The 25,523-nt window shown below is 37.5% G+C and overlaps 1 protein-coding gene across 1 annotated transcript in view; it reads left to right on the forward strand.

The window, feature by feature from the left end:
• The window catches only part of SDK1 (sidekick cell adhesion molecule 1), a 422,744-nt gene that overhangs the window by 183,432 nt on the left and 213,789 nt on the right, over positions 1-25,523 (forward strand). The window contains exon 5 of the mRNA XM_009320033.1: positions 21,942-22,075. Within this exon, the coding sequence (XP_009318308.1) occupies positions 21,942-22,075 (134 nt within the window). The remainder of the gene's footprint in view (positions 1-21,941; positions 22,076-25,523) is intronic.

Genomic DNA, 25,523 nt, shown 5'->3' on the forward strand with positions numbered 1-25,523 from the left:
GGAAGCGGGGAACACTAGATCATCGTACTTTAGGTTCCCCAGGACCTAGGCACAAATGGTAGTGCCAGAAGACTTCGGCAACTGCACTCTCATGTCTAAGTATTCTGGATCTATAGAGTGTGGGTATGTGTTTAAGAAAAAAAACTCAGTGATTTTTGAATTAAAATAAAAAATGAGAAGGATATAATCTTTGAGTCTAAGACATGCTTGAAATATCTGAAATTTATGCAGCTTATTTGTTCATTTATTGCAGTGCACAGAAACATACCTTTCATAAGCAGGTACTTTGAAACCTCAAGGTCTGAATCCTTTGAATGTTCCTTACTAGGTCAGACGAGGTTTTTGATTTTAATAGAGCTGCAGTAAGGATGCAGAACATAGCCCCTTGTTTCTCATATATGATACAATCATCTCATATCAGATTTGGTTCTTGACTTCCTTTAAAGTCAGGAATTGTAGCATCTGTCTGTAATTATCTGACAACATTTTCAGAATGCTTGTCAAATTCTGCCTTAAAGGAATGATAGTTTATAATCAGGTTCAGATAAAATAATGTTTACTCAGTCTCCTTTGCTGTATCTTCTTCACCATTATTGTCTATAACAAGTCATGTTCTCTTCTTGCACCCTGTCTTAGGAGACTTAATTTACATACACAGTAGCAACTGCCTGCTGTCTGTTGTGTGTGTACCGCATAAATTTGGATGTTGTATGAATGGATGTGGTAAGTAGGATAGTAACTATAGAGTAATTCTCATTCTGAAACATACTAGGAAGCCAAAGGATGATCTAGGAACCCTGGCAGCAACTGAGGTAAGTTCATGTGCTGTGCCTCAGGCAAACACTGGTTAATGAAATGGCGCAGTAGCTAAGCAGCTTCAGAATCTGCTGAGAGAGGCTGTTTATGGCAGATACATTGCTTATTTGGACATTAATTGTCTGCAGTAACAGTGCACCAGAAAGTTCCTTATATGTTTCTAAGGCATAAATATATATGCAATAACAAGCCAAAAAGTGTCCTTTTCTTTCCATACGGAGCAGGAGGGGACATAGGTGAAGTGATGCCCCTCATCCCTAGTTTCCCAGCCCTGCCCTCTTCTATTATAGTGTATTTATCTATACTTCCAGGATACTGCGAGTCTATTTCCAGACATGTTCAGAGGACAGATAGGCTTTCTGGGCTTCCTGGCAAGATTGTTGAGGCACAGTTACTTTCAAAACAACAGTAATAGAAAAAAAAAATGTGAGAAGAACATGGAAAGCTTGACTTATTACAATTCATTTCTTGTGTCCCTTAAAAGCAAAAGCTAAAAGGCCTAGCAACTGAGGAAACTGTGATACAGGATTTATTCTGACTAACTCTGCATCTATAAGAAGTAGTTCCTAAATTTGTAGCAGTCTGAGCTTTTCCAGAGGCAGGATGAGCTGATTCAGCAATGAGCTTAATCCTGCATTTAAACTGAGGAGAGAATTTACTTCCAGTTATTGGTGAAATGATGAGAATCTGTACACTCCATACTTTTTGAAGTATCTAATTAAAAAGGGGAAAAGGCAGATAGTTTGATTTTGTTACAGTAATAACATTCTGGCTTGTCTGTAAGACCAGCTATGTATTTGCCTTTCATCTGCATGCTCTGATCAATATCTGTAAGCCAAAGCAGTTACTTGAGTCTCTGCAGAAATCTCCTCTCATGTCTGAAATTTCTGCTTCCAGTCTTGAAATTGAATTCCTCTCAGCACCTCTAATAACTGTATCACAGTGGCTGCATGTGGATATGGGTGGTCTTTTGCCTCTTTCCTTAAAGATTTAGGACTTTTCTTTTGCAGGCCAACTTCCACAGAATTTCCAACTTGTAGCATTTGCATTTTAAAGTCTATTTAAATCCTCATTAATTAGTTCTCCATTTTTCATATATAGCTACCACTTCCAATTTTGCTGTGGGAAACCGAGTTCTATATGACATGCTGTAAGTCTGCAATACTAATTTTTAAAAAGAAAATACAGGGCAGAGATTTAGGGAATGTTTGGATGTTTTTATAGGCTGATAGAGAAACATACAGATGTTTGCGTGTAGCTGCAGGCCTGTTTAACGCCATGTAGGAAGGATGATTGTTCTGTACTCCTGTAATCCACAGCATTTGCAGCAATCGTTTCAACTGTTAAAAAAGTCCTCAGAACTTCTGAAAAAGCGTAAAGGTTGAAGCAGAGAAAGCAAAGAAAGAAAGCGTAACGAAGACATTAGGACTTGTCCTGGGAAAATTGATATTTATAGAGAGAATACAAAATGGTCTGCTCGTGTGCGTGTCATGCTTTAGATCTATTTATGCAATTGTTTGAATCTTCTGAATTTTGCTTGTGTATCGAGTGGTCAAATGAAGCTGGGCCAATATCAGCTAGAAGAACCAAAATTTAGCTTTAAATGTAGAAGATGCAATTGGTATTCACCCTACTTGCCAAGAAATGTATTGCAATTTTCCGTTTTTTGATCGAGGGATTAATTCATACAATCATATATAGACTGCATACATATACATATCGCTGTCAGCTTGTAGGCATAACAGAAGTTGGGGAAAAAAGCCCAAAACATTGATCATATATTTGCTCACTCTGATTTTGAGAATAATTATGACTTTGTTAGATGCTAAATTCAGGCTCAGAATTCAGAAACAAAACAATTATTCTTCCATATTAGGAAAAAAAGAGACTTTCTGTCTTCTGTTGTTCTTCCAGAAGAACTTTTCATGTCTCCCTTAGGTGAGCTTTCCCTGCAGTACTTCATAGCAAATAGGTTAACTCCTTTCCCGTGGAAAATTCCCAGTGATGGCCCCTCTGTGCATTGGTCATATAGTGGTTTCAGGAGGTATGCAAGAACAGTTTGACCTGGGTTTCTTTAACTGAAATCAGTATCTTTAATCCAGAGTAATAGTTCTTTTGAGAAAAAGTTTGCAAAGGCATAATTTTTTCTAGAGGGGGCTTACTTTCGTGAAGTAGAATAACTTCTGCAATATTACACATAGTCAGCTTTGGATGGAGCCGCTAATTTACCTTCAGATTTCTAGTAATTCCACCATACTATTGTATTTATTAAAGTTAATAGGTATTGCAAAATGCTACTGAGAACTGCAGTATCATATCTAAATTTAAACTTTTCTAATGCAGCCTGTTTTTCTTCTGCCTATTTTGCATGTGTGACTGGAAAATAATATCTTCCCGTTTGCCCCCGTTAACATTGCATTTTCTTAATTCCAAGTTAAACCAGCCTGTGGTTTTTATAGTCATAACGCTCTGTTTGTATATTGGTGCTAAAAATAAATTTAAACGGGGAACAACAGAACAGTGGCATTGACTGTATTGAGCTAAGTAATTTTAAAGAATAAATGCATAAGAAAACTACTTATTCAAGCCCTTCCAGAAAATGAACTATTTAAATTTATTTCCCACAGTAAGAATCTTTGAGTACTGTCTTTTCAGCAGCTCAATTGCAAACACCAGAAAGTGAATTGGAATGGTTCCACTTATGAAAACTAAGAACGGTCTTATCACATGAGATGCTTTCTGTGGAATGCAATTGTTTACCATACATCATTTGAATTTTTCTCATCTGTGAAATATTTCATTGAAAATAAAAAACACTCATCCAAATCCTTCTTTTTGAAAACATCTAGAAGGACAAAACAAGCAGTCTGGATTATGGTCATACACGATTGCTATTCAATAAAAGTCAAACTGCAAAGACTGCAGTAAACAAAAAGTTATCATACAACCAATTCTAATATCAGCAGTATCTAAACCGTGGAAAGTTTTACAAGTTTTACAACTGCAAGTTATCTGGTGTATACATTCATATTATTGCCCTTTGTTGCATGGCTTTAGAATTGCTTAATTGATTCATCGTCTCCATAAAGCAAGCAGCTAATGAAGATTTTCTTATCTCACAGAGCCAGTGCTTTTGAAAAGGAAGGATCCCAATTTGGTCTGTCCTGATGCTTTGAAGTTCTGAGTGGCAATGGTATGCTGCATAGTGACAAACGGGATATTTTAGGTGACTGTAGATTTTTTTCATTAGACTTGGAGGCATAAAAGAGGCTGGAATGAAGCAACAGGTTGGAGATGTTAGTTTCAAAATTGGGGGAAGGAGACAAATCAAATGTATGGCTTGGTGAAAAAAATAGTTTCTCTATATTTTTAATCAAATGCATTTCATATCGGTATATTGCATAATCTAAGAATTAGTTCTCCCTTTCTACATCTACTTCCTGGAAAACCCCGATAACAGAGATATTTTTAGAGTACTACATTCTCGAATTAGCAGATTTTTCAGAGTTCTAAAATAACGTTTGTGCAATTTGGTCAGGTATAAGAAAATGCTTTACAGAAACAAACAGTGAAGATATATAATTCAAAGTACAGTATTCTACAGTTACGTATTGTAGGAAAGATAAGGATGCCATTATTTTGTCAAAGGTATGATTAGAAAAATCCTTTTTCCATTCTATTTCATTTTCATTTACAAATATATTTACAGGGATAGTATGTATGTGCTCATAAATGCACGAATATGTAGTACAATTCTTGTACTTCTTAAGGTAATGCTTAGAGCTCTTAAACTTTTATGAATGGTACACACACTGCACCAGGTAATATATATTTTATGAACAGTACACACATTACCAAGTAATATGCAAAATATTCCACAATTCTCTGCAAGCCTTTAAATATCAAGTGGTGGAAGGCCATGTATTGGGCTAACCTCAAATACTACGGATACTACTGTTAGAAAATGTTAAATCATTCATTGTGTTTCAAAAACCTGTCCACCAAACAAAATGCCACTTTTGTGACCCCAGATAGCGGAGCTGACCGGGAAATGGAGAGACTTCGCAAATAAGATTGCTCTTCAATGCCGTGTTCAACATTCTTTTCTTAACATGGAAGAATTCCCATTCTTGGCTCTAGTGCGCTTGAAACTTTATCAAACGTCATTTGAAGAAATTCTACAAACAACTAGGCTTGTGTAAATGGCCTTTTTATATGTGTTTAGTTGCTTTAATTAGTTATGTAATTCTACTAAATAATTATCTGTGTGTGGAATTTGCATTAATATTAAGTATATGACTTACTCAGGTGTTCTGGGGGGCCGTGTTGCTCCTATGCTGCTGCTCTTTGCTGATGTTCTTTTCTGCACATAGCTACAGCAGAGGTTTATCAATGTTTTAATAGTTTTCCTAACTCTAAAGGAGAACATCAACTGGGTTTTTTAGTTTGAGAGCAAGAAATTGATGGTCGAGAGGCCCCAGGCAATGCTATGGAGCACATTCTTTGTCACATTCTCCTTTGCACCCTAACTGCAGAAAACAATCCCAAGTTCTCTTCACATTTCTCCCTCCTTCCCCACATTTTCTATAGCAGTAAAAGAGCGAGACTGGTTTCCAGACATGGGGCTTGGTGTATTTTGATCTGTTGGCATCACCCAAGACAGGCAGAAAACTCTCACTGGTTTTAATGTTCTTCATTCCCTCCGTCCTGATCTGGAGTGTTATGAAGCATGGGATGAAGAAATCTCTTATTTTGAGCAGCTACTCTAACAAGCATCTAAATTACTTTCTCAGGAGCTCCCAGAGTCAAAGGTTTACCTTGGGACTTCTCTTGATGACTGGAGTCATCCAGATGGAGAACTGTGAGCAGATGCAGCAAAGAGCAAGCAGCAAATGCTCAGAGCACCCGTCACTGGATTGCTCACAGAGACACAAAAGCCATGGAGGCACGGGGAAGCATTATGAAACATGATTTAGCTTCAGTTTAAAAAAGTAAGGCATGCATTGAGAGGCTTAATTTAGTTGATATTAATTTTCTTCTTAACTCAATACCCTTTCAAGGCCACAAACCATATCCTGAGGATCAGAAGTGCTCTCCAGCTAGCTAGAACATAGAGCATTCAGTGTTGCTGAGATAATAAACTGGAAATAAGTAACAATAAAAAACATGAGAACATCACAGTGCTTTTGAAAACAAGCAATATTTCATCTTTATTACATATATAACCATCCCTCTTACTTGATGTCATACCTTAAATATTTCTTAATCAATTGGCCAGGTGAAGTTTATCTAGCTTATGTAGAGAACCTACCAATCACTTTTGGAATTATTAGCAGTTATCCCGGGGAATGAATGCAGAATGTGAGCTCGGGACACAAAACACCAGGAAATGTCATGCCTATTTTTAGGAAGGGGAAAAAGAAATCTGGAAATTAAATGTCAGTCAGTTTACTTCTCATTCCTGGAAAAGTACTGTAATAGGCAACCAAAGAAACTAATTGTAATCTCCTAAACAAAAGAAGAAAGGTCATTTAACAACCAATATATATAGTCAGAAATGGATTGTGTTGAACCCTTCTGTGGTTTGGTAGCAGGCTCTGTAGGTACGAGTGGAGCAGCAGATGTCACGCATCTTAATTTTGGCAAGGCTTTTGATACTGCCTCGTAGGTTGTAAGAAAGTCTGGTCTGCCAGAAGTTACTAGGAAAGGGATGGAAAACTGGACAATTGTACTTTGAGAAGAGTTATCAGCCGTTCAACGCTAAAGGGAAATAATTTGTAAGATCTGCAAGATTCCCATCCTGATATGATGGGTAGACCAGCAGTCTTGGAAGCTGTTTCTTCTGTTTTGAGATTCCGGTGATTAAATGTTTGTGGTGGAAAAAGTCAAATTTTGAGCAAAACCATTAGCAATCTTACAACAGCCCAAACTGTTGACAAAAAATTTAAATAAGCTGTTTTAAAATGTCAGTCTTTTCTAGTATGAAAAACAGATACATCAAGTTGTAGTGCTCTCCATTCAGGTAAGGATGCAATGCGCAGAATGTAATAAATCCATTGCCAATATTTACTGTAGTAAAGCCTCAATGCATACTGGAGAAATCTAATACTTTTTCATCTATATCTTTATACCACACTGAAAACTATATGTCTGGCCCCTGTTATACTACATTGCATACTAAAATCTGTCTTCTTTACATGGTTGCTGGCTGCACGGTTTATAGAAAAATAGTTTAGTAGAAACTACTATGTTTTATGCTACGTTGACACTTAAGTGAATCATGCTTCCTGCTATTTCTTATTGCAGAAATAAGAATCTTTTGCTTGTTACTACTGAAGAATGTTAGCATGTATCTGAAGTTTTTTAGACTTCTTAGAGACCTACTACAATCAGTGTAATTGGAGGTAGCTATTTATGGGTAATTCTTATAGATGGTAACACAGAACACATCCACTACTGACCACTCAGAGGTTACATTTTGTTTTCTTGAGGTCAAGATGGTGGATTATTGTTTCAAAAAGTACTGAAAATTGACGTGCGGTGGCTGTAAACATACACAGTTTCCAAAGCTTTGAGATTTAAATTTGCAGAAGACTCACAGAATGTTGTCCATCTATTTCAACTGCAGATCCTTAGGACAAAAATTATGTGGAATTTCTTCTTAATACATGAAAAATACCTGTATTTTAAGGACATTAAGGGTTCTGAGTAAGCATATAATCGTTAGTCACAGTGTACAACGTTTAATGTGCACAACATTGAATACACCAAAGAATAATGCCATAATTATAGCTCCTGTAATAATTATGTTTTATTGTGGCTTCCTTACTCTTTTTATCCCACAGTTGGTACAAGCCTTTAAGCAGATGCCTTGGTTTTGCCCTTTGCAGCTTATAGGCAGATCACTGCTGTGTTGATTCTGCAGTCATTGTCAGCTATTCAGCAATCTCATTTTTCTTTTACTGTTTTGGCAGAGATGAAATGCAAAGTTTTTAACCTTCCACTTTCCTGCTACTTATTTGGCTGTTGGAAGCAAAGCTTAAAGCTTAAATAGGCGAGCAGGCGTATCCTCAACAGTAACACGTTTTTCTTCTCCTTTGAGCTCCTGAAGCAACTGACTATTTAAAGAATGAAACACAGTCAGTGTGAGGACACAAATAAAAAGGCTAGAGTAAAATATAATTTCAGTGGTGTCTTTTTGAATTAACAGTAGCTTAGATTCCATAACTCAAACCTCCAAACAAAAACTTGTCTTGTAGATATAGAATATATTACACATTTCTTATTATAGATGTGGATTATATATAGATATATTCTGTAGATATAGATATCTTTTTATATATCTATTCTATAGATATAGACTAGATAGAGAGGTATATATATAGACTATATATCCTGGGATCAGAAGTTTATGTGGACCTGTATCCGACATGAAAAAAGTCATGTAAGCATGGATTTCAGTTCTGGATCTTTCTGCTCTGAGATGATGGGAGCGCTGGACTTTGTCATGCAAAGATAGATTATTATCCAGAGGACTCAATGCAAGGCTGTGCACAGTAGTACAGCTACCAAGAAACAAATGGGATCTGGCATGGTGTGGACCTCCTAAAAGACTGAAGCTTATGTAGTATTGTTGGTTCTGTTTGTCCACACCTGCCTCTGGTTTGTTCTGCAAAATCTTTTTGACTCTGTGGGACAAAATTAACCCCACTGAGCAGAGGGTACAAATAGAAGTTCCGACAATCTTAATGGAATCGGATGTTGGGTTAGAGGAAAAAGACCCAAAGCAGTACCCCACTGCTAGAAAGCCTGTTGCCAGCTGGGCTCAGCTGAGCTGAGTTCAGTCCAGCAGCCTGCCCTTATCACCAAATGAGCTGCAGGTGCTACCACTTGCTCAGCCACGCAGTCAGAGGAGGTGGAGGAAGCAAAAGCTCAGAGGGTTGGGGCTGACTGCTGGAAAAGGAGGGCTGCTTGGAGAGAGGATCGAAGGCAGAGTGGAAAGTCTTCCAGGGCTTTTTATAGCTGGAGGTAGCAAAGAAGGTGGTGGGGCTGTAGTGTCAGATGTTAAAGAAGGTAAGGGTTCTGGTCGATTATTATTTTTTGGTGGTGATGGTGGGAAGATTTAGGGACGTAAGATGCAACTCGTGAGAGAAGAGGCCTTGTTAGTTCTGCTACTCAAAGTGGCATGTTTGTCTTCAGGTGCTGCTTTGCAATGCAGACTGTATTTGTACTTCTGCAGTATAGTGCAATAGAGCAGCTGTTGTTTTAATGCTGACTGGTTGGCCTCTGCACCATTTTACCCTGTCAGGTAATTTCAGTTGAACAACAAACATGCATAATTTTGCAGTTGCTGGTACTACAAGTAAATGTTTGCAGAAAGTAATGCAAATGTGGAAATGTTAGACATGTAGAATTACAATGGTATTTCAGCAAATGTTTTATGTCCTTTTTTTTTCTTAAAGTACATTCTTGTTGAAAGCAGTCCCGGGGACCTGTTTTAAATCTACATTAAGTGGATGAAATATGGTTTAAAGCAATAAAGCATTGAAATTCAGAGCTCTGGGGTTTGCTCATTCATTTTCATAGGTCATCTTAACATTATCCTTTACGTATTGCTGCAGGCTCCCATAAGTGGGTTCACTGGCAGTTTGTCTCGGGGTTGGGACACGTAACAGACTGAGCAGCATGGGCTGCACGTTTACGGAGTCACCGCTGTGTCACGGGCTGGAAGCGTGTATAGCAGAAAATGATGATGGGGTGGAAGAGTAGGGTTTCAGGTGGTTCAGCAACTCTAGTAAACCTCCAGCTGCTTTATATGGGAAAGAGAGAATTGTGTTTCTTAGGAAAACGCTTTATATGAATGCTGTTCTTGCCATAGAGATTACCAACAAATGTTATTTTGATACATCCTTGAGGCATCAGAGATTTTGCTTCTGAGTGGCAATGAGAATTTAGAAAAAAATTCCATTACTGAAGGGTTTGATTTTGGTGGAGAGTTTTTCCCTTCTGTTTCCAGTGCTGTTGGAGTGAAGAGTTTCTTTAAACTGACAGTCCCTCTGCTGCTTTAGGAGGAAAACCAGTGAGATGGTGTTAGTGGTGTTGGTGCTGCTTCTGCTCTTGCAAGGTAACTCGCATTTTCAAGTATTCCTTTCCAGTTGCCACTCTGTAGTGAAGAGTAAAGAAAGAGGGAGGAAAAGGTACGAGTTGCATTCATGACCTTTTAGGTGAAGTAATCTAAACTGAGAACGCTGAAGTTATCTGTAGAGCAGTATCATTAGGTCTTAAAATTTGATTCTGTGATTATAATAATCCCTACCTTCGTGTTAGGCGCTACTAGCTCATTTGAGGCACTGGGGAACAGAATTTAAAGTATCTACTTCAAAAACTCAGGCTGTTGAATGGGCTGAAGGAGGAACTTCAGTACTTCAGTTGGCAGAGGGATCAATCAAGAAGCAGCTCTGACACATCTCCCGAGATGCGTATCTGTGTGTTTTAGTGTGGATGTGTACCCACTCTTCTGCTCATTCTCATACACAGGTACTCAATTAGAAATGAGCCATGCCGTCACTTTCTCTTTCCCAGTGGTCTCTCTAACTTTGCAGAGTGTATTGAGCTGAAGTGTAGACGTACATATTGAGTAACTGTGAGCCTGCTTTCCTGCGTAATTGTTTTAGCTTTAAGAAAAGTTACAATCCCTGGGTATGTGTTCAGCTTCTGTTCTGGGTTAAATATTAAGCCCTTGCACAATGTGTTTTTGCTGCCTCAAAACAAGGCTACTATGTGAACTTATTTCTGTCCTTTGTGTAAAGGTTATTATCAACAAATGAGGATTTATCTTACTAAGTACTACAAACATGCAAGAAACTGTCTTTCTGTTCCATTATTATTAATAAGTTAACGAGACTTGTTGCAGATGGTAATTTTTCTTATTGTATTACTTGATTCAGGAAGGGCTGCAGGATAACCAAATATATGTGTTAGCTATTAGTTTTTGGGTAGAGAATATAGGAAAGAAAACAAGAAGTCTACCTAACTGCCCTGCATAACTGTCTTGTTCTATATCTCCTGTTCCTTAGCTCTGTTTTCAAGATTTCATTCTGAAGTTTGTACATCGCTATCATTGGCCTCATTGCTCTGGCTCTCGTACGACCCTTTTTTTGTCATTCTTTTCATACCATATTTTCATCTTAGGAGAGAAGAGGTTAATTTTCACATTTGCTTTAGCAAAGTAGCCTGGAGGGTTTATTTGAGCATTGTTTCTGTTTTCCATCTTCAGAGTTCACTAACGACAGGATTAAGAACTTGGAAGTTAAAAATGTAGACGTCCATCTAATTAAAGGGATTGGCTGTCGGCGTTGTATTTTTCTTTCTCATTAGCATTCTGTTCATTCTGTTTTCACTTTCCCTCCCTCCCCATTCCCTACATACTCAGCTTGTAATAAAAGTTGGTTCTTGAATCTAAAGAAGTGTGTTAATGCACCTGGGAAAAACATGTACAGGAAAGAATTGAATTTGTTTCTATCTAACCTAGGTGAGATATAATGGAATGTTTCATTGTTTATCTTTACAGTAATAATCAAAGCATCCTTTCAATGCTCATAAGGATTATTTAAGAAGAAAATTCAGTAAATGTATTTATTTGCTTGTTTTCAACAGAAAAACAATCTCCTATTTTAAGTTTATATCCCTGCAGCCAAGTGATAAGGGCATTTTAATGTTTTCCTGCATCTATCTTTCCATTTTAATGTGTTACAGGATTAAGGGATAGCTGATGCTGCCGTTGCATAAATGTGAGCAAGTAGAGATCCTCATTACAGGGCGAAGTGGATAAAAAGAGTCAGTAACTGAAGGTGATGGAACTGTTGTGTCTACTGTCCATTAACTCAGTAATAGCACCTCTTCTCCAGATGAGGGGAATGGCAGGGAGCAGCATTTTGCTGCGTTGCAGGAGCAAATCCCTAAAACCTCTGCAGCAGAAATGTCTGCGAGTAAGGAGATAAATATGTGAAGACGGATTGCAGCAAGGACTTTGGGGGCATCAGAGGTTTTCTGTTCTGGTCTAACTATTATGTAGAATTACTTGCATCGGCAAGATGTTGAGCATTCTGTTCACAACCCTGGGAATATAAGCTAGGCTGGTGATACGCATGCATGTTTTCCAGGATTTGTGAGTTCTTTTGCCATGTAACTCATAGCTGAGTGTTTCTTCAGCACTGAAAATAAAAATGCTCTGCAAAGCATATTGTAGCCATAAAATCAAAGAAACCAAACTGCATCTACTGACACTTCAGGGTTTCATTTGGCTGCTCAATAGGCGTAGTGTTTATGGTTCATCCAGCAAATGTAAACAAGGCAGTCTCTCAGATGCACGGTCTCTATTGCTCTTCATTAGAGGGAATGTGTGGTGCTTATAGCTTCAGTATTGGAAGGAAGGGAGTTGAAGTTCTTTGCCTTCTATGTTACCTCTGGGACTATTTCTAAAGTAGAAGTTGCTGTCATTCTACCAGAGGACTGGCAGGATTTACTATACAAGCTTTGGCCTTCTGACTTCCTTAAGCTTTACAGCCAGGAGTCCTGAATATATGTCCCTGCTCCACCGCAAGGAAATTTGTGTCATTAGCCTCAGAAGTCAAATAAGCAGTAAGTCATACAAACACATCTGTGTATTGATTTTGAGTAATTTAAAAATAAATAGAGTTGATAGGTTACCTATCTTCCTGGTTTTGGCAACACCATCCAATTGAAAGCAAAAAAAAAAAATCTATATGGTCTGTTGCTCCTTTAGTCATGCATTATTTACATTTTAGTTGGCCACTGAAGTGTTCTTTACGAGTTTTGGAGTCAAGGGCTGCAACCAGGTTTCAAATACAACATACAGATGGATCCCAAAAGGGAACTATACTTCTGAATGTCTAAAGGCTATCTTCCAGGAGACATTGTTTTAAAAGACGCTAATGTTCACATTGAGGTTTCATACATTTTAATATAAGTAGTATTACTTTTCCTGGGAAAGGGATGATCAAATGATTAGGTTTAGATATAATTGCATTTGTCTTCTCAATCTCTTACATAAATCCTCTTATAACTTCGCTTTCTACCTTTTGGAATTCTGTGGCTTTGCTACACAACAGCTTTGTGTATATTTGCCTCACTTATAGGAAAGAGGAATTTCTCCTTTTCTTTTTAAAAAATTTTCAGCTTGTATTATTTTTGACTAGTAACGTATACCTAACGGAACAGATAAAATGCTATTGATAGAGTAATATTTTTCGAGTTGTTTACTGTGCTCTGTTTCACACAGTATTGACAGAAAATCATGTTTGGGTAGAAACAATAACACACAATGCTGCTGTGATGTTACGCAGTTTTCTTTTTATTCCAAAGTTTCCAGCGTTTGGCTTCATATGTATGTTCAACATATAGTTGCATGTATCCAGCCTGGCTTTGCTTTTATGTCATTGCATGGCCTATTTATGATAGAAGTAGGGAGTCACTGCTTTCTTTTAAATTTCTGCTGAAGTTCTGCTTATTTGGTTTTTTTAACCAGTGTTTTCTTTATGTTTTATTGTCACTAACTTGAAGTGCTTTGAAATGTTTGCATTAATGGCATTAAAAAGAAGTCTGTGATTGACTGACTTGAAATTTTCTTCCCCTGTATTATTTTCAATAATAACCAGGATTTTTACAGAGTCTGTGGTAGATGTGTTTGTTACTAAACACATCTGTACTCAGTATGAGGGGATTCTGCTGAAAGAAGTAGTGCCATACCATGAGTTACTAGAAGACCGGCATTTGGAAAGCAATGCTCACCTGCCCGGTGTGTATAATTCAGGAGATGTTAAAGCAGTTGAAAAACAGAAAGCAAGAAGTTGCTTTGCTGAAAGTTGTAACAAAATGCCTGATAGTCAAACTGAAATGCAAGGGGGGAAAGTAAAGAGTATTAAGATTTAGCACTTACATAACCCTCTACATCTTTTGAGTGCTAGAGGTATTAACTATTTAAGCCTCTAGATAAATTTTTCAGCATACAAAGAAATACGTATGTGTATTATCCTTTTTCTCTCTTGGAGAAACATACAGACCAAAAGGCTAAATAGCTCACCCGAGGCTACATATCACTGGTAAAACCTAGATATACTTGGCTCCCAGGCCTGTGCTCAATTCGTGCAACAGTATATGTCTTAATGGTGTGTGAGTAGAAATAACTACACAAAATCCCTATTTTGATGTAGATAACAAACCTAAGATACTGTATAATAACACTGTACAATGAATTTACAGCAGTAACACAAATGCTAGTCTCAGCTAACTGCAGTACTGTACCTAGATAGCACTAGCAGTTGTATTGATCCAGGCCACTAAATCTCTAATTATCTTTCATAGTAAAACTTGTCTAAATAAATTGCTGTATTGGTACCCAGTACCACTGCTCTTTGGCAGCCACAGAGGTTGATGCTTGGGTCACTTGCTACTTTTTTACCGTATCCATGCTCTTTATTTAAAGATTTGGTACTATTAAAAGGAGAAGTAATGCATCTAAAAACTAATGGACAACTAGACTGTTAGTTCTGGAGCATAACACTCCCTACTACCCCTCAAAACAAGACTGTAATAAGTTATGGCTGTACAAATTTTCCTATCCCCTGAAACTCTCCCGTTTCTTTCAACATACTTGTATTTTGGGTCACCTAAAGGAGTTGAGCAGCTAGTTCGGTACTGTTCTCACAGGGCTAGCGTGGCGTGTTTTGGTTGTAGTGTTTGTATGAGGGATATATACTTTTCTGGCACTAGGAGAAAAAGAATGCCTTTGGCTCATGTGATAATAAACAGCCATTGAAGGTGCTTTCCTCCTGAGGTCTTCCACAACGTGTGTGGCTGTTTCATCTTCGGTGATATGCAGCTGCCATTACGTATTGTGATTATAGCCAGATGATTTCTGTCAATGCTCTGTGTACTTAGTATATCAGTTTTAAATATACTCATGTGCATGTATTTAGCTGCTGAAGAAGGACTTGTTTCAACTGAGAAAACTGACCAAATGTATTAGGGATTTGCATTGACCCATCCGAGATTTCAAATTTTATTTCCAAATGTGTGGATACTTCAGTTGCTGTGATACAGATTTTTTTTGAGTCCCTGAGACCGGGTATGTTTATACAGCAACAGCTGTGCCAGATCTTATTCTCACTATACCTATGTGAAAATGGAGATGGTTTCGAATGAGATAGGTGTGGAATCAGGAATAAAATGGCAGAGGTGGTGCTGAGGCAGATTCAGGAACATGAATAAACAGAAGTTGGGAGCACCTAAGTAGGCACAGTTCTGACATGTCTAAATATTTCTGTTAAACATGTTGTTAAGAGGTTGAAGTTTTCTTTGTCATTGTCATATAATCAATTATCTCTTCAGTGCATTGCCCTGTGACAGGGCTGTGCCGCTGCTAATTTGTTTTATAGTTAGTGCAGTTCACAGTCATGCCTTACATTTGTTTTTATTCTGTAGTATATGTATCTCGGTGAAGTAATGGTATGAAGATATAATATTCAACAGGAATCTCTTTAATACTTGACTACAAACCACTATACCACATACTATTATACTGACATGTTTTATCAGAAGTGAAGATATAATTTAATAACAGAAGTTTTCCTTTCACGGTGAAGGGAGAAAAATCAGTGTTTAAAAAAAACCACAGCACCTTCAATTCGGGAGAAATATCGTAAAGTGGAGTAATATTCATGTCTGTCTGTATCTGAAAATTGAACCATAAAATCCCAAATGATTACAAATAGTCTTTGTGCTTGCTGTCAGTGAAGTCAGCCAGCTGTGTAGATCAACAACCTATGATACTTCTTAACTGCAATGTTTTCTTTAAATAACCCATTTATATTAAAAAATTTCCTCTATCCTCCTTTCCAGTGGTTGCTAGCTATGACCGTAGCAACAGATAGTGATGTCACGAGTGGAGTTCAATGTGTTGATTATACGATAAACTGGAGAGAGTTTTGATAAACATCTTGAATGCAGTAAGAGTTTTATAAGAAGAGGAGACTAGAGAAAACTGACTTATCTTATTCCAAGTCTTTGGTTTCTGTTGTTGACTGAGATGTATATTTTGTCTTGAAAGTCTGGATTTTTCTTCTAGTTTGAGAACTGCTGTTGCTGGAGTAGCACATCCAGGTACACATCCGTGTGGTTCAGTAAGAGAACACCCAAGAGCTGTGATGTAAGAACATGTAGATACTTATATCAGCTGTACTAAGTCTTGTTGCTTAAAATGTAATAATAAAAAAAAAAAACCCAACCAAAACAAAGGCGTAGAGTTGTGTGATGATAATTAAGTTGCATTAAATAAGAATTGAAGCTGCTGAAAACCTGGGGGGAGAAAAACATTTTAACACAAGTAGCGCACTTATGAATATTATTCCTTAGTTTTTTACTGTAATTGCTTGCTTCTGGATTGTAGCATTGTCTCTCACTGCAAACATCTCTTTCATGATCAGTTATGTAGTGATTATCTTGGGTTTTGTTTTGTGGGTTTTTGTAATCTCTAGACCAGTAATTGCTTGATATGAGCATGATTTTAAATATATATTTGGGATAACTCAGAGGGTCCCAGAACGGATGCTCAGATATCTCCAAAGACTAAAAATAAGCTTTTCCGAGGGTGAACTGCTAAGAATTTTATAACAAGACTCAATATTTGATGATTCTGCTTAAATCTGAGATACTTTTTTTCTAACAGTCCTATATGTATATGAAGGCACTTGTGACAGCTCTTGTTTTTTGAGTGTCCTCCTGCATTTCATGCTTTCTGGATTATTCTTTGGGGTTGGATGGTTGCGGGGAGGGGAGTGGATGGTTCTGGTGTGGTTTTGGGGTGTTTTTGATTCTTCTTGACTAGCTCACATGTTTAAATCTGATAGCCAGAACTGAGTGGAGGCTACACTGGGTGAGAAACAGGGTTATTTCTTAAATTTTCCAATGATGCTGCTATTTGCACACCCTCTTGTGAGGTTTGTCTGTTTTGCAGTCCGTTACTCCTTCTCAAATACAGTGTTTTGAATTTCTTCATTGAACTGCAAACCTCAGTCTTGTGGAGAGGCTTGAACAGGTCTTCTGCGTTTGGAATTCTAATTCTGTCTTCCAGAGTCTTTGGGACTTTATCTGCAGATTTAGTAAGTGAAATCTAGATTCAGTCAACAAACACCAGTGAAAATATTAAATAATGCCAGGCCAAAGACAGACCCTGGGGGTTTTTACCAGATATAACTTTCCAACCAGGTAGTAGATCACTGATTTGTCAAGTACAGTTTTCCATCCACTTCTGTTCTAGCCTTACACTTGCTTTACACAAAACAGGTTGTGTGTAATGCGTTCAGGAACAAATGTGGGGAATAATGTCTATAGCCTTACTAAACCAAGACCTTGCAAGCTCCAAAACTGGTGCTAGAGAATAGGGAAGCTGAGCTTAAAACATGGAAATTCTGCCACTTCTCTCATTTCCTCCTGGAAATGTATCTGCTAAACCCGTCAATAGCTAGCCTTCCTTCATTTCACAAGAGTATTCAACCTCTGCCTGGCAATTAGGACTGTCTTGGTTATTCCTGTGTAACCTGGGGATGCTTTCATGACTAGAAATCCCAGCCACTTCCCAGAAGCACGTGCCATGCCATAGCTAGAGAAGCGGTAGTATAAACTAGCATTGATTGTAAAATCAATGCATTAATTTGTGTAGTTATACTTAATATTCAGTGGCTGTGTAAGTATAAAATTTTTATTAATAGATGGTTGATTTGCAGTAACAGTATACCTGGAACCTGAATAATATTTTGTGAAACTGGCAACCAGTCACAGCTCTTAGTGCTTTGTTGCTATGGACATGTTGCTCTGTAGCACGTAAGCTAATATTTTGCTCTGTGATTGAGTTCTGAAAAACACGGACTGTTTGTGGAAGACATGTATTTAAATAATTTTGATTAATAATTCCCCATCAGAATTGGAAGAGACATGGGTGGTGAAATGCTTGCTCTGTTAAGCCATGCATACACTACTCCAAGTCAGGATTTCACTTGAACAACTGTGTTTTTAACCGCAATGTGTCTGTATGTTTTTTCCAAAAGGGGAAATCCATGGGGGGAAGTCTTTCAGTAATTATGTTGTTATTACTCCATAATATCTCTCTTTTCTATTAACATCCCTGCTACTGTGTGGTGGCTGGCTCATGGAGAAAGATCGGTGCTTGCTGTGTAATTTGGACAAAAGTTTTTAAAAGGGGAACGGAGGTTTTCTGTTTAAAAATATCTTATAAAGAGGGATTGATATTTGTATTAGCTAGAGTTAATATTGGAAAAGAGGCTTTATGAAGGCCTAGGTACTAAAACATTGCACGCTGGTTCATGAGCAGATGGCAGCCTTCTAAGAGAAAGCTTAATCAGGTTACCTTGATTTTCATTTTATGATGTTTTTATAACCTAGTATTATCTATTTATTGTGTAATCTGGTAGACTAATAACCTAATAAATATCTAACTTTTGGGAGTTATCCACTTGTAGAGCCAATTTTGGTATTTTCACATAAAAAAACATTATTAATGGAAATCCAGCTAAGCTTTAGATCAAACTTAGAGATTATTTGCACCAGACTTATTTTTAAAGAATTTGGACAATTAGGAAGGCTGCAATTAAAAGTCCCAGAGTGTATCTAAGTGCTAAATTCTGGCTGTGATAAATTGAAGTGATGAAAACCTCATTAGGTGCCTGTTGACATGTTCAGATACTTAGAAGAACTGGGTGTATAAAATGACTTGTCTCCATCATTGCCGCCTTTTCCCGTCCTGTCAGACCATAGTCTTTGGTCAGGCAGCACGTCATACACAGCTTGTAGTTTCAATGGCCCGACTCGCCTTCGCTTTCAGATCAATCTGTTCTAGTCTCTGGCTGCTTCTGTGGTAAAGTTATCGCTGAAATGCTTGTAGGACATCATAATACTGAATCCACCATTATAACTGCCTACCACTCGCAGAGATCTACGTTGCTATTTGTATATTGGCTGCTGTTCCCTACAGGCTTCCACTGAGCTCTAGAGAAATTTTAAAAATTCTTCTATTAAAACGTATGATTTAAAATGCTCCTTTCCCTATGCTTAAGAAATCCCAAAGGATCAGTCTGCTTAGTTTACTTCCTGGTTGCTCCTGCCTTGAAAATGTTAGATTGAGTTAAGTTCAATATTGCTTTAAAAAAACAATATTTATATTTTTCATTAATTCTGTGCTGGGTATGAATTACTGACAGGTCCACTCCATCTGCTGCAGTTGTCTTCCTCAAATATGCTGGTAAACTGAGCAGCCAGGAATCAGATTTTCTTTGGAACATAAGTGTGGTGCTGTCATAATTTAAAAGTTATATCAGACAATGAAAACAAACAATAAACCCAAGAAAACATGTTAAGACAATTTTAGGGTGTTCTGTGCAGCTGTTGTGCAAAAAGCGGCTGCAACCCTGGTATGGGCTGGGACATGAATCTTCAGATGGTTTAGAAACATTGGAATTAATGAGTCCTTAAAACGTGACTAATTGATTTTTTTTTTTCCTGATGCACAGGGCTCATACTTGATCTAAATAAAAATCCCAGAGTCTGCAGCCTGTGAAGCCTTGTGTCTTGCTCTATACCTGTCTTCAGTTAATAAAATTGAAACATTCCATTTTTCACAGAATTATTAAGATATCAATAATTCATTTGGGGGTTTCTAATTGAAAATTAATTTGGTTATGTAACTGATGACCCCGAAGAGTTGTCTTCAGTAGTTTCTTCATCTTCTGATTCTTTTTTCTATGCAAATTAACATCAAACTCTTCACGCTATTTTGAACATGGAATCTATGATGTTTAACCCTTCTGTGCTGATCTTTTTAGATTCAAATATATTTATGTTCATTTAATGTTTAAAATTTACTTACATTTCACTCACAGATGTTACATTTTGCTCACAATAAATATTTGTGTATTATAATTTTAAAAAAAATCTTCATTTTGAACAATTTTCTTAATAATTACATCTTAATTCCCTTTGCTCTTGATTAGTATACAATGAGTATAATGGTCTAATTGTCAGAATTTCCAGCCAGTTTAATACAGATAGTAGCAGTGTGCATCTCACCAGTATTCAGGGATCACCTTTAAAACTTTGGGTACAGTTGCAGCTGGCATCGAAGCAGTCTGAAATACATTTCGGTATTTTCGAACAATCTTTCTAATGCTGCTTTCTTTAGAACTGAAGTAGAAATGACTGTAAATGTCACTGTTTTAATATTCAATTATTAGTGCTCCATTGGAATTTTATCTTTATTTGCTTTATCAAATGTCATTAATTGCATTTTATATCCCCACTCTGTAAATCTATCACAGTTTCTTTGATTAATTTTCGAAGTCAATTAAGCTAGTACAAGTTCATTGAATAAAGCAAAAAATCATCCAGTGATTTTTTTTAGCAGTTTTTATAATAAAAACTCTCAATAAAGGTAATGTAAACAGGATCTTTAGCTGATGTGCGATGACTGATTTCAGAGCTGAAAATATAGCCTTACATATTTTTCAGGAGATTTTTATTTATTTGTATCTACTGATAGCTTTATAGAAGTTCATTGCTCTTTGTATCCACGTTAGAAAATTGAAGTGATATGAATAAAATACACATAGCCTTTGAACACTGTTATGTCCTCACTGTAATTTTCTATGCCCCCTCCTATGTATAAACTAGTATGCTACAGTAGGTATGTGTCATTTCCCCTATTGCTTTAAATGCTTCTTTGAAAGCAAAATAGTTGTGAATTATTAATGTTAACCACACATGCCAAAACAGGAGAAAGAAATGCAGGAGTGTTCATTACTGATTGATTAGTGTACGAATACTTTGACTTAGCACTGGCTCTTTTTGAGGCCTATTGATGTATGAACTTGTTTCATCTAGTATAACAATTTTATGTGTTGTTTCAACCTCATCCTCAAGGATATGACTAATAGCACAGCTGAACTCAATGGGGCTTCGCATCAAGTAATATAAGTGAAGGTAGGAGTTTCTTGCTCCAAGTCTTGCATTCAGATTTCCAAGTTTGTGCCCGTCCCAGTCTGCATTAGTGTCAGCTCTTTGCTCCACAGGCTTTCTCTGGAACTTTACATGTTCTTTTATTCTTATCTGGTTTTTGAGCTTCCTGTGTCCTGTTCAGTTAAGCCCTTAAATTTTTACACGTTGTCTCTAGATTAAACCTTTATCTTGTATAGTCAAGAAAAGACCATCTAATACATGTAAAATGCAAAGTACCCAACCCTATTGGAGTGCAAATGGGTAATGCTGCCTGCAAGGGAGTTTATAGAGACATTTGTTATGTAGCAGCCCTAAACAAGGGTAGACTTGTGTTATACAATGACATTTATTGACTCCTTCAGGCCTACACCAGTGCTAACTACAGGGTTGTGCTTTCCTACTTGCTTTAGATTAGATGAAAACTCTTCCCTCCCTATCTACACACAGATCATCTGTGTATATCAATTAGGTTCTAACTTGCTGGTGTTCTTGTCTGTGATGTTGTGATAATTAGTGATGCCATAAATACAGAAAGCTTACTTTCTGAGGTTCTGCTGCCTTTGATTTTTACTTTTTTTTTCACTAAACTAGGTGATTCCCTGAGTGTCAGTCTTTAATAGGCTAGCTTTCACTTGTTGAGAAGGCTTTCAGTAAAACTGACTTTGCAGCATACTGATGTTTGCCAGAACTGCCGTCAACCCATAACAATGCAGTTTGCAGGCTATTGGTCTCTGTTGTCATTTGCTGTTTCTTGTGTAACTTCTTATTGCCATTTAAATGGTTCTAGTTTCATATGTTGTAGCTTTCTGCATGTCACCATAAACATCATCTGCGATCTAAACAGAAAAGGCCTAGAGGCTTCAAAGATCTTCAGTATTACTTGTGAATGTGTTTGAAATCAGGCTGGCTTTGATTCCCCAACATCTTGATTTAGATGACCGGTGAATACCGTATCAGTCTGTCAAGTCTGAAGTGTTGTAGAGTTTTTGCCTAGTGGATACCATTCCTCTGGCTTCAACGTGATCTTTCTCTTTCCTAAATAGAGCCATCACACTGGAGAATCAGCTGGTCATCCTTGCAACATCAGCGACCGATGCAGGAGGCTACTATGTTCAGGCGGTCAATGAAAAGAATGGGGAGAACAAGACAAGTCCGTTTATTCATCTCAGCGTAGCAAGTGAGTATCCAAATTCTGGATAATATGCTGTCATACTGAGGTTGCCGACAGCATTCACAAAAGTCTGCCCTAATCAAAAGAGCCTTGCTAACAAAGGATTGGATCTCTAAAGGAGGTCAACTTTTCCTGCTTGGTTTGAAGCACGTTGAACTCCTTGTGCAATAACAGGGACTTAAGACAGTATATGCCCTCGACAAATCACCCTCAAAGCCTTTTGTCTGATGGTTTATTTTGTGCAAGGCAGGTACATGATGATATCCCTCGCTGTTTGTTGTGATCATAATTTCTTTTTAATGCAGGGGTTTATAATGTATTGTTTTCCATTGTGCGTAAGTAAAGAAGTCACTCTTCTGCGTGCAATTTTATTAATGAGTCTATTCCCAGTCTATGCCATTATTTTTACCTGGAGTTATCACGGAGTCCCAGGGAACATGCATTTCATTGTTATTACTTATTATTTTACATTGCACAAATTGTATTAACACCTACCACTACAGAGGCATTCCATGAGTAGATTTTATAGCAACGATGAGGGAAAAGCAGCAGAGCCATGGGGTCAGAAAGATGACCGCACACTAAATATACTAACGTGCATATTCAGCAAGAATATGCACATGTAAACTCTTGTAAAACATCTAGTAAATGTGTTTGTATGAAAAATTAATATTCTAAACATGTAGAATGGTTTGACTCCTGTTCTGAGCACATTTGGTAAAGGTATTTTTAATGTAGCAGCAAGACAGGGAGTATGTTAGTCTGAGTGGATGTGCAGGTTTCTATTTTTGATTGTAGAGACAAAGAAGAGATGACTGGGTAAATTGTTGATGACACTGGCAGCTTTACTGACAGGCTACTCTTATGGTTTGGGTTTCTAGAAGATACAAGACTCTAAGCTCTAGATCAGTCGGCATGGTGAGATGCCCAAGACCTCTTGATCTTGGATACCATTAGATTTGAGACCATCCCTATGGCTCGTTGCCTTACAATAGCAAAACTTGGGAGTCTGGGTTTCTGGGCAGAAAATCTGGCAAACTGCTTTTGGAAATATGCTTATGTTTGTCAGAAGTTCATCAAAAAACATTATGTTCCTGTGAAACATTTAATTTCTTGGAAAACAGAATTTTTCTGTTAAAGTTCCAGATTTCAATCAGATTTCAAGCAAAGCTGTTCTTACACAAACAATGGAAGCCCTGTTAGTGGGACCAGGGGTCACTGAGGGCAGAAGCTGTACGGTGTAACAGCAGAAGAGACAAACCTGTGTTTTCTCCCAGATATGTTTATAAACTAAATGTACTTCTCTGGGTTTTTATGTGTATCTTTCTGAAGTGGAAATAATATTCCAAATCCACTTGTGAATTCTGGCTGTACTGTGGCATGGAGACTGTAAACATTATTATTTCTGACAGTATAAAGAGGTTTGCTAACACTTTAGTAATTTCATTTTTAAAGCAAATTTGTATTGTTTGTCTTATGTGACCAATAATGTACTTCCCACTTTAATTTCATATCTTAATTAATGCTAGAAATAGTCTGTGATCATGCATGCATAACAAGTGCTATGCAAAGCAGAAGGTAATATGGGCATATGGAAAAGAAAACACTTCAAAATGCATACAGACTTGATACTGTGAATGCAAAGTCTATCTGGAATGTGAAAAATAGGAAGGATTAAATGGATAAAAGGAAATGAAGAATGAGGCAAGATGGAAAGCCCAAAATTGATTTGCTTGTTAAAATTAATATTAGCCAATGAGGTTTTTAAATTGTTGTCTTGATATCCAGGATTATTAATGCCGTGTGTGTTGAAGAAAGGGACTGGCCGTAAGGCATTACAGCGTCTGTAAAGAAAATAAGATTAACATGGTCATTCTGAACATCGATCTGAGAAAGAAACATATGTGATACAGTAGATAGCAGTGAATAAGCCTTTTTGGTCAAGTAACAGAAAATAATCGGGCAAAAATATCGTCCTGAAGCAGTATGCAGAGAATGGGTTGCAGAAAAAGGATGTATTTTGGAAGAGTAATAAAGAATTCCAGCAAGTGGTTGGAAACAGACTGTTAAAGGTACATACAGGTATGGAAGATATCACATTGAATTGTCACTGTCTGAATCTTATCAGATGTTAAGAGTGATGATGCTTGTCATTTTCCATTAGGACATGTATAAAATTTAAAGACAGTTTAATCAAAATCAAATAAACCAGAAGTAAAGTGGAATATCCAATCTCTGTGTGAGTAGATTGTGTATTAATTATTGAGTACAACCTTGCTACATGACTCAGCATGCATATTGCCACTTTTATTGAGGGGAAAAAGGAAAAAAAAAAACCAAAACCCTGTAGATAATTCCCAGGGCAGGCATCCACTGAGAACAGTGTTAGACATGCATAGCTTGTTATTCCTTGAAGGATATCAGTGTCAGACTTGCTCCAGCCTGTAGGAAAAGCACATTTGCAGAATCAGCCTAACAGCTGAGAAAACTGTAAGCTGTCCTGTTCTGGTCCGAAATACAAGACTGACAGCAGGAGAAAGGTATAGCCCTGCGCTAAGCAGATGATGAGTTATAGGGCCTTATATTGCAGATTAAAGTCAATGCCTTAAATTGTGGCTGAAAGTAAACGGAGTTTGAGCGATGTCTGGAAAATATACGAAACTGTCCTTCAATTAATAACTATATTTGATACATGTTGAATGAGAAAATTTGAGCATGTTGAACACATTTTTAAAAATACAGTCTAAAAGCCCCAATCACAATGAATTCTCTAGTACGGCTCTGAGTATTAAAGGTAAAGACACTTTGTTTCTTGTCAGTCTAACCTATAGCTCATTGTGTCCCAAGCAGTATGAAGTCTTACATCCACCCACCACCCCCTGATTACAAACATAATGCATGGAACTTGGAAAACAGCTTCAAAAGAAAGCCTTCTAGCTTTTCAGTGTTGCTTCTGCTGTGTTTGGGTTTGCTTCTCTCTTCATTCTGAGGCTGGTCAGACACTGAAAATGTAGGTATGAGAATGCCTGGGTTGAAAGAAAATTAACAGATCTTTAGGACATCTTGGTGCTTTCAGACACGTACCCACTACGCATTACTGTGACAGTTCATTCCTTAAATACGCTTTGCAGTAAAGATGTATTTGCCAAGAGATATGGTCACCCCATGAGAAGTTCCAAATATTGTGCGGTATTTTTCCTTAACAGCTGAGTCCCTAGCTTGGTTAAACACTGGTGTTCCGCATGCCTGCCCTCTAAAAACCGTGTGTCTTGATTTGAAAGTCTAGGTCACCAAAATAGTTAAGTTCACAGCATAAGGTCCAGTTCAACTATGCTTGAAAACAATGGTCGTTTCTTTCAAGTGGGCGTGCTTCCACTGATTTCAAGAGGATTAGATCATCCCTGAGGTGTCAGGCTCCGGTGAAATAAAAATTATGTCCAACAGGCAGCATGTT

This window comes from Pygoscelis adeliae, unplaced genomic scaffold (assembly GCF_000699105.1).
Source record: "Pygoscelis adeliae isolate BGI_AS28 unplaced genomic scaffold, ASM69910v1 Scaffold242, whole genome shotgun sequence".
Lineage (NCBI taxonomy): Eukaryota > Metazoa > Chordata > Aves > Sphenisciformes > Spheniscidae > Pygoscelis > Pygoscelis adeliae.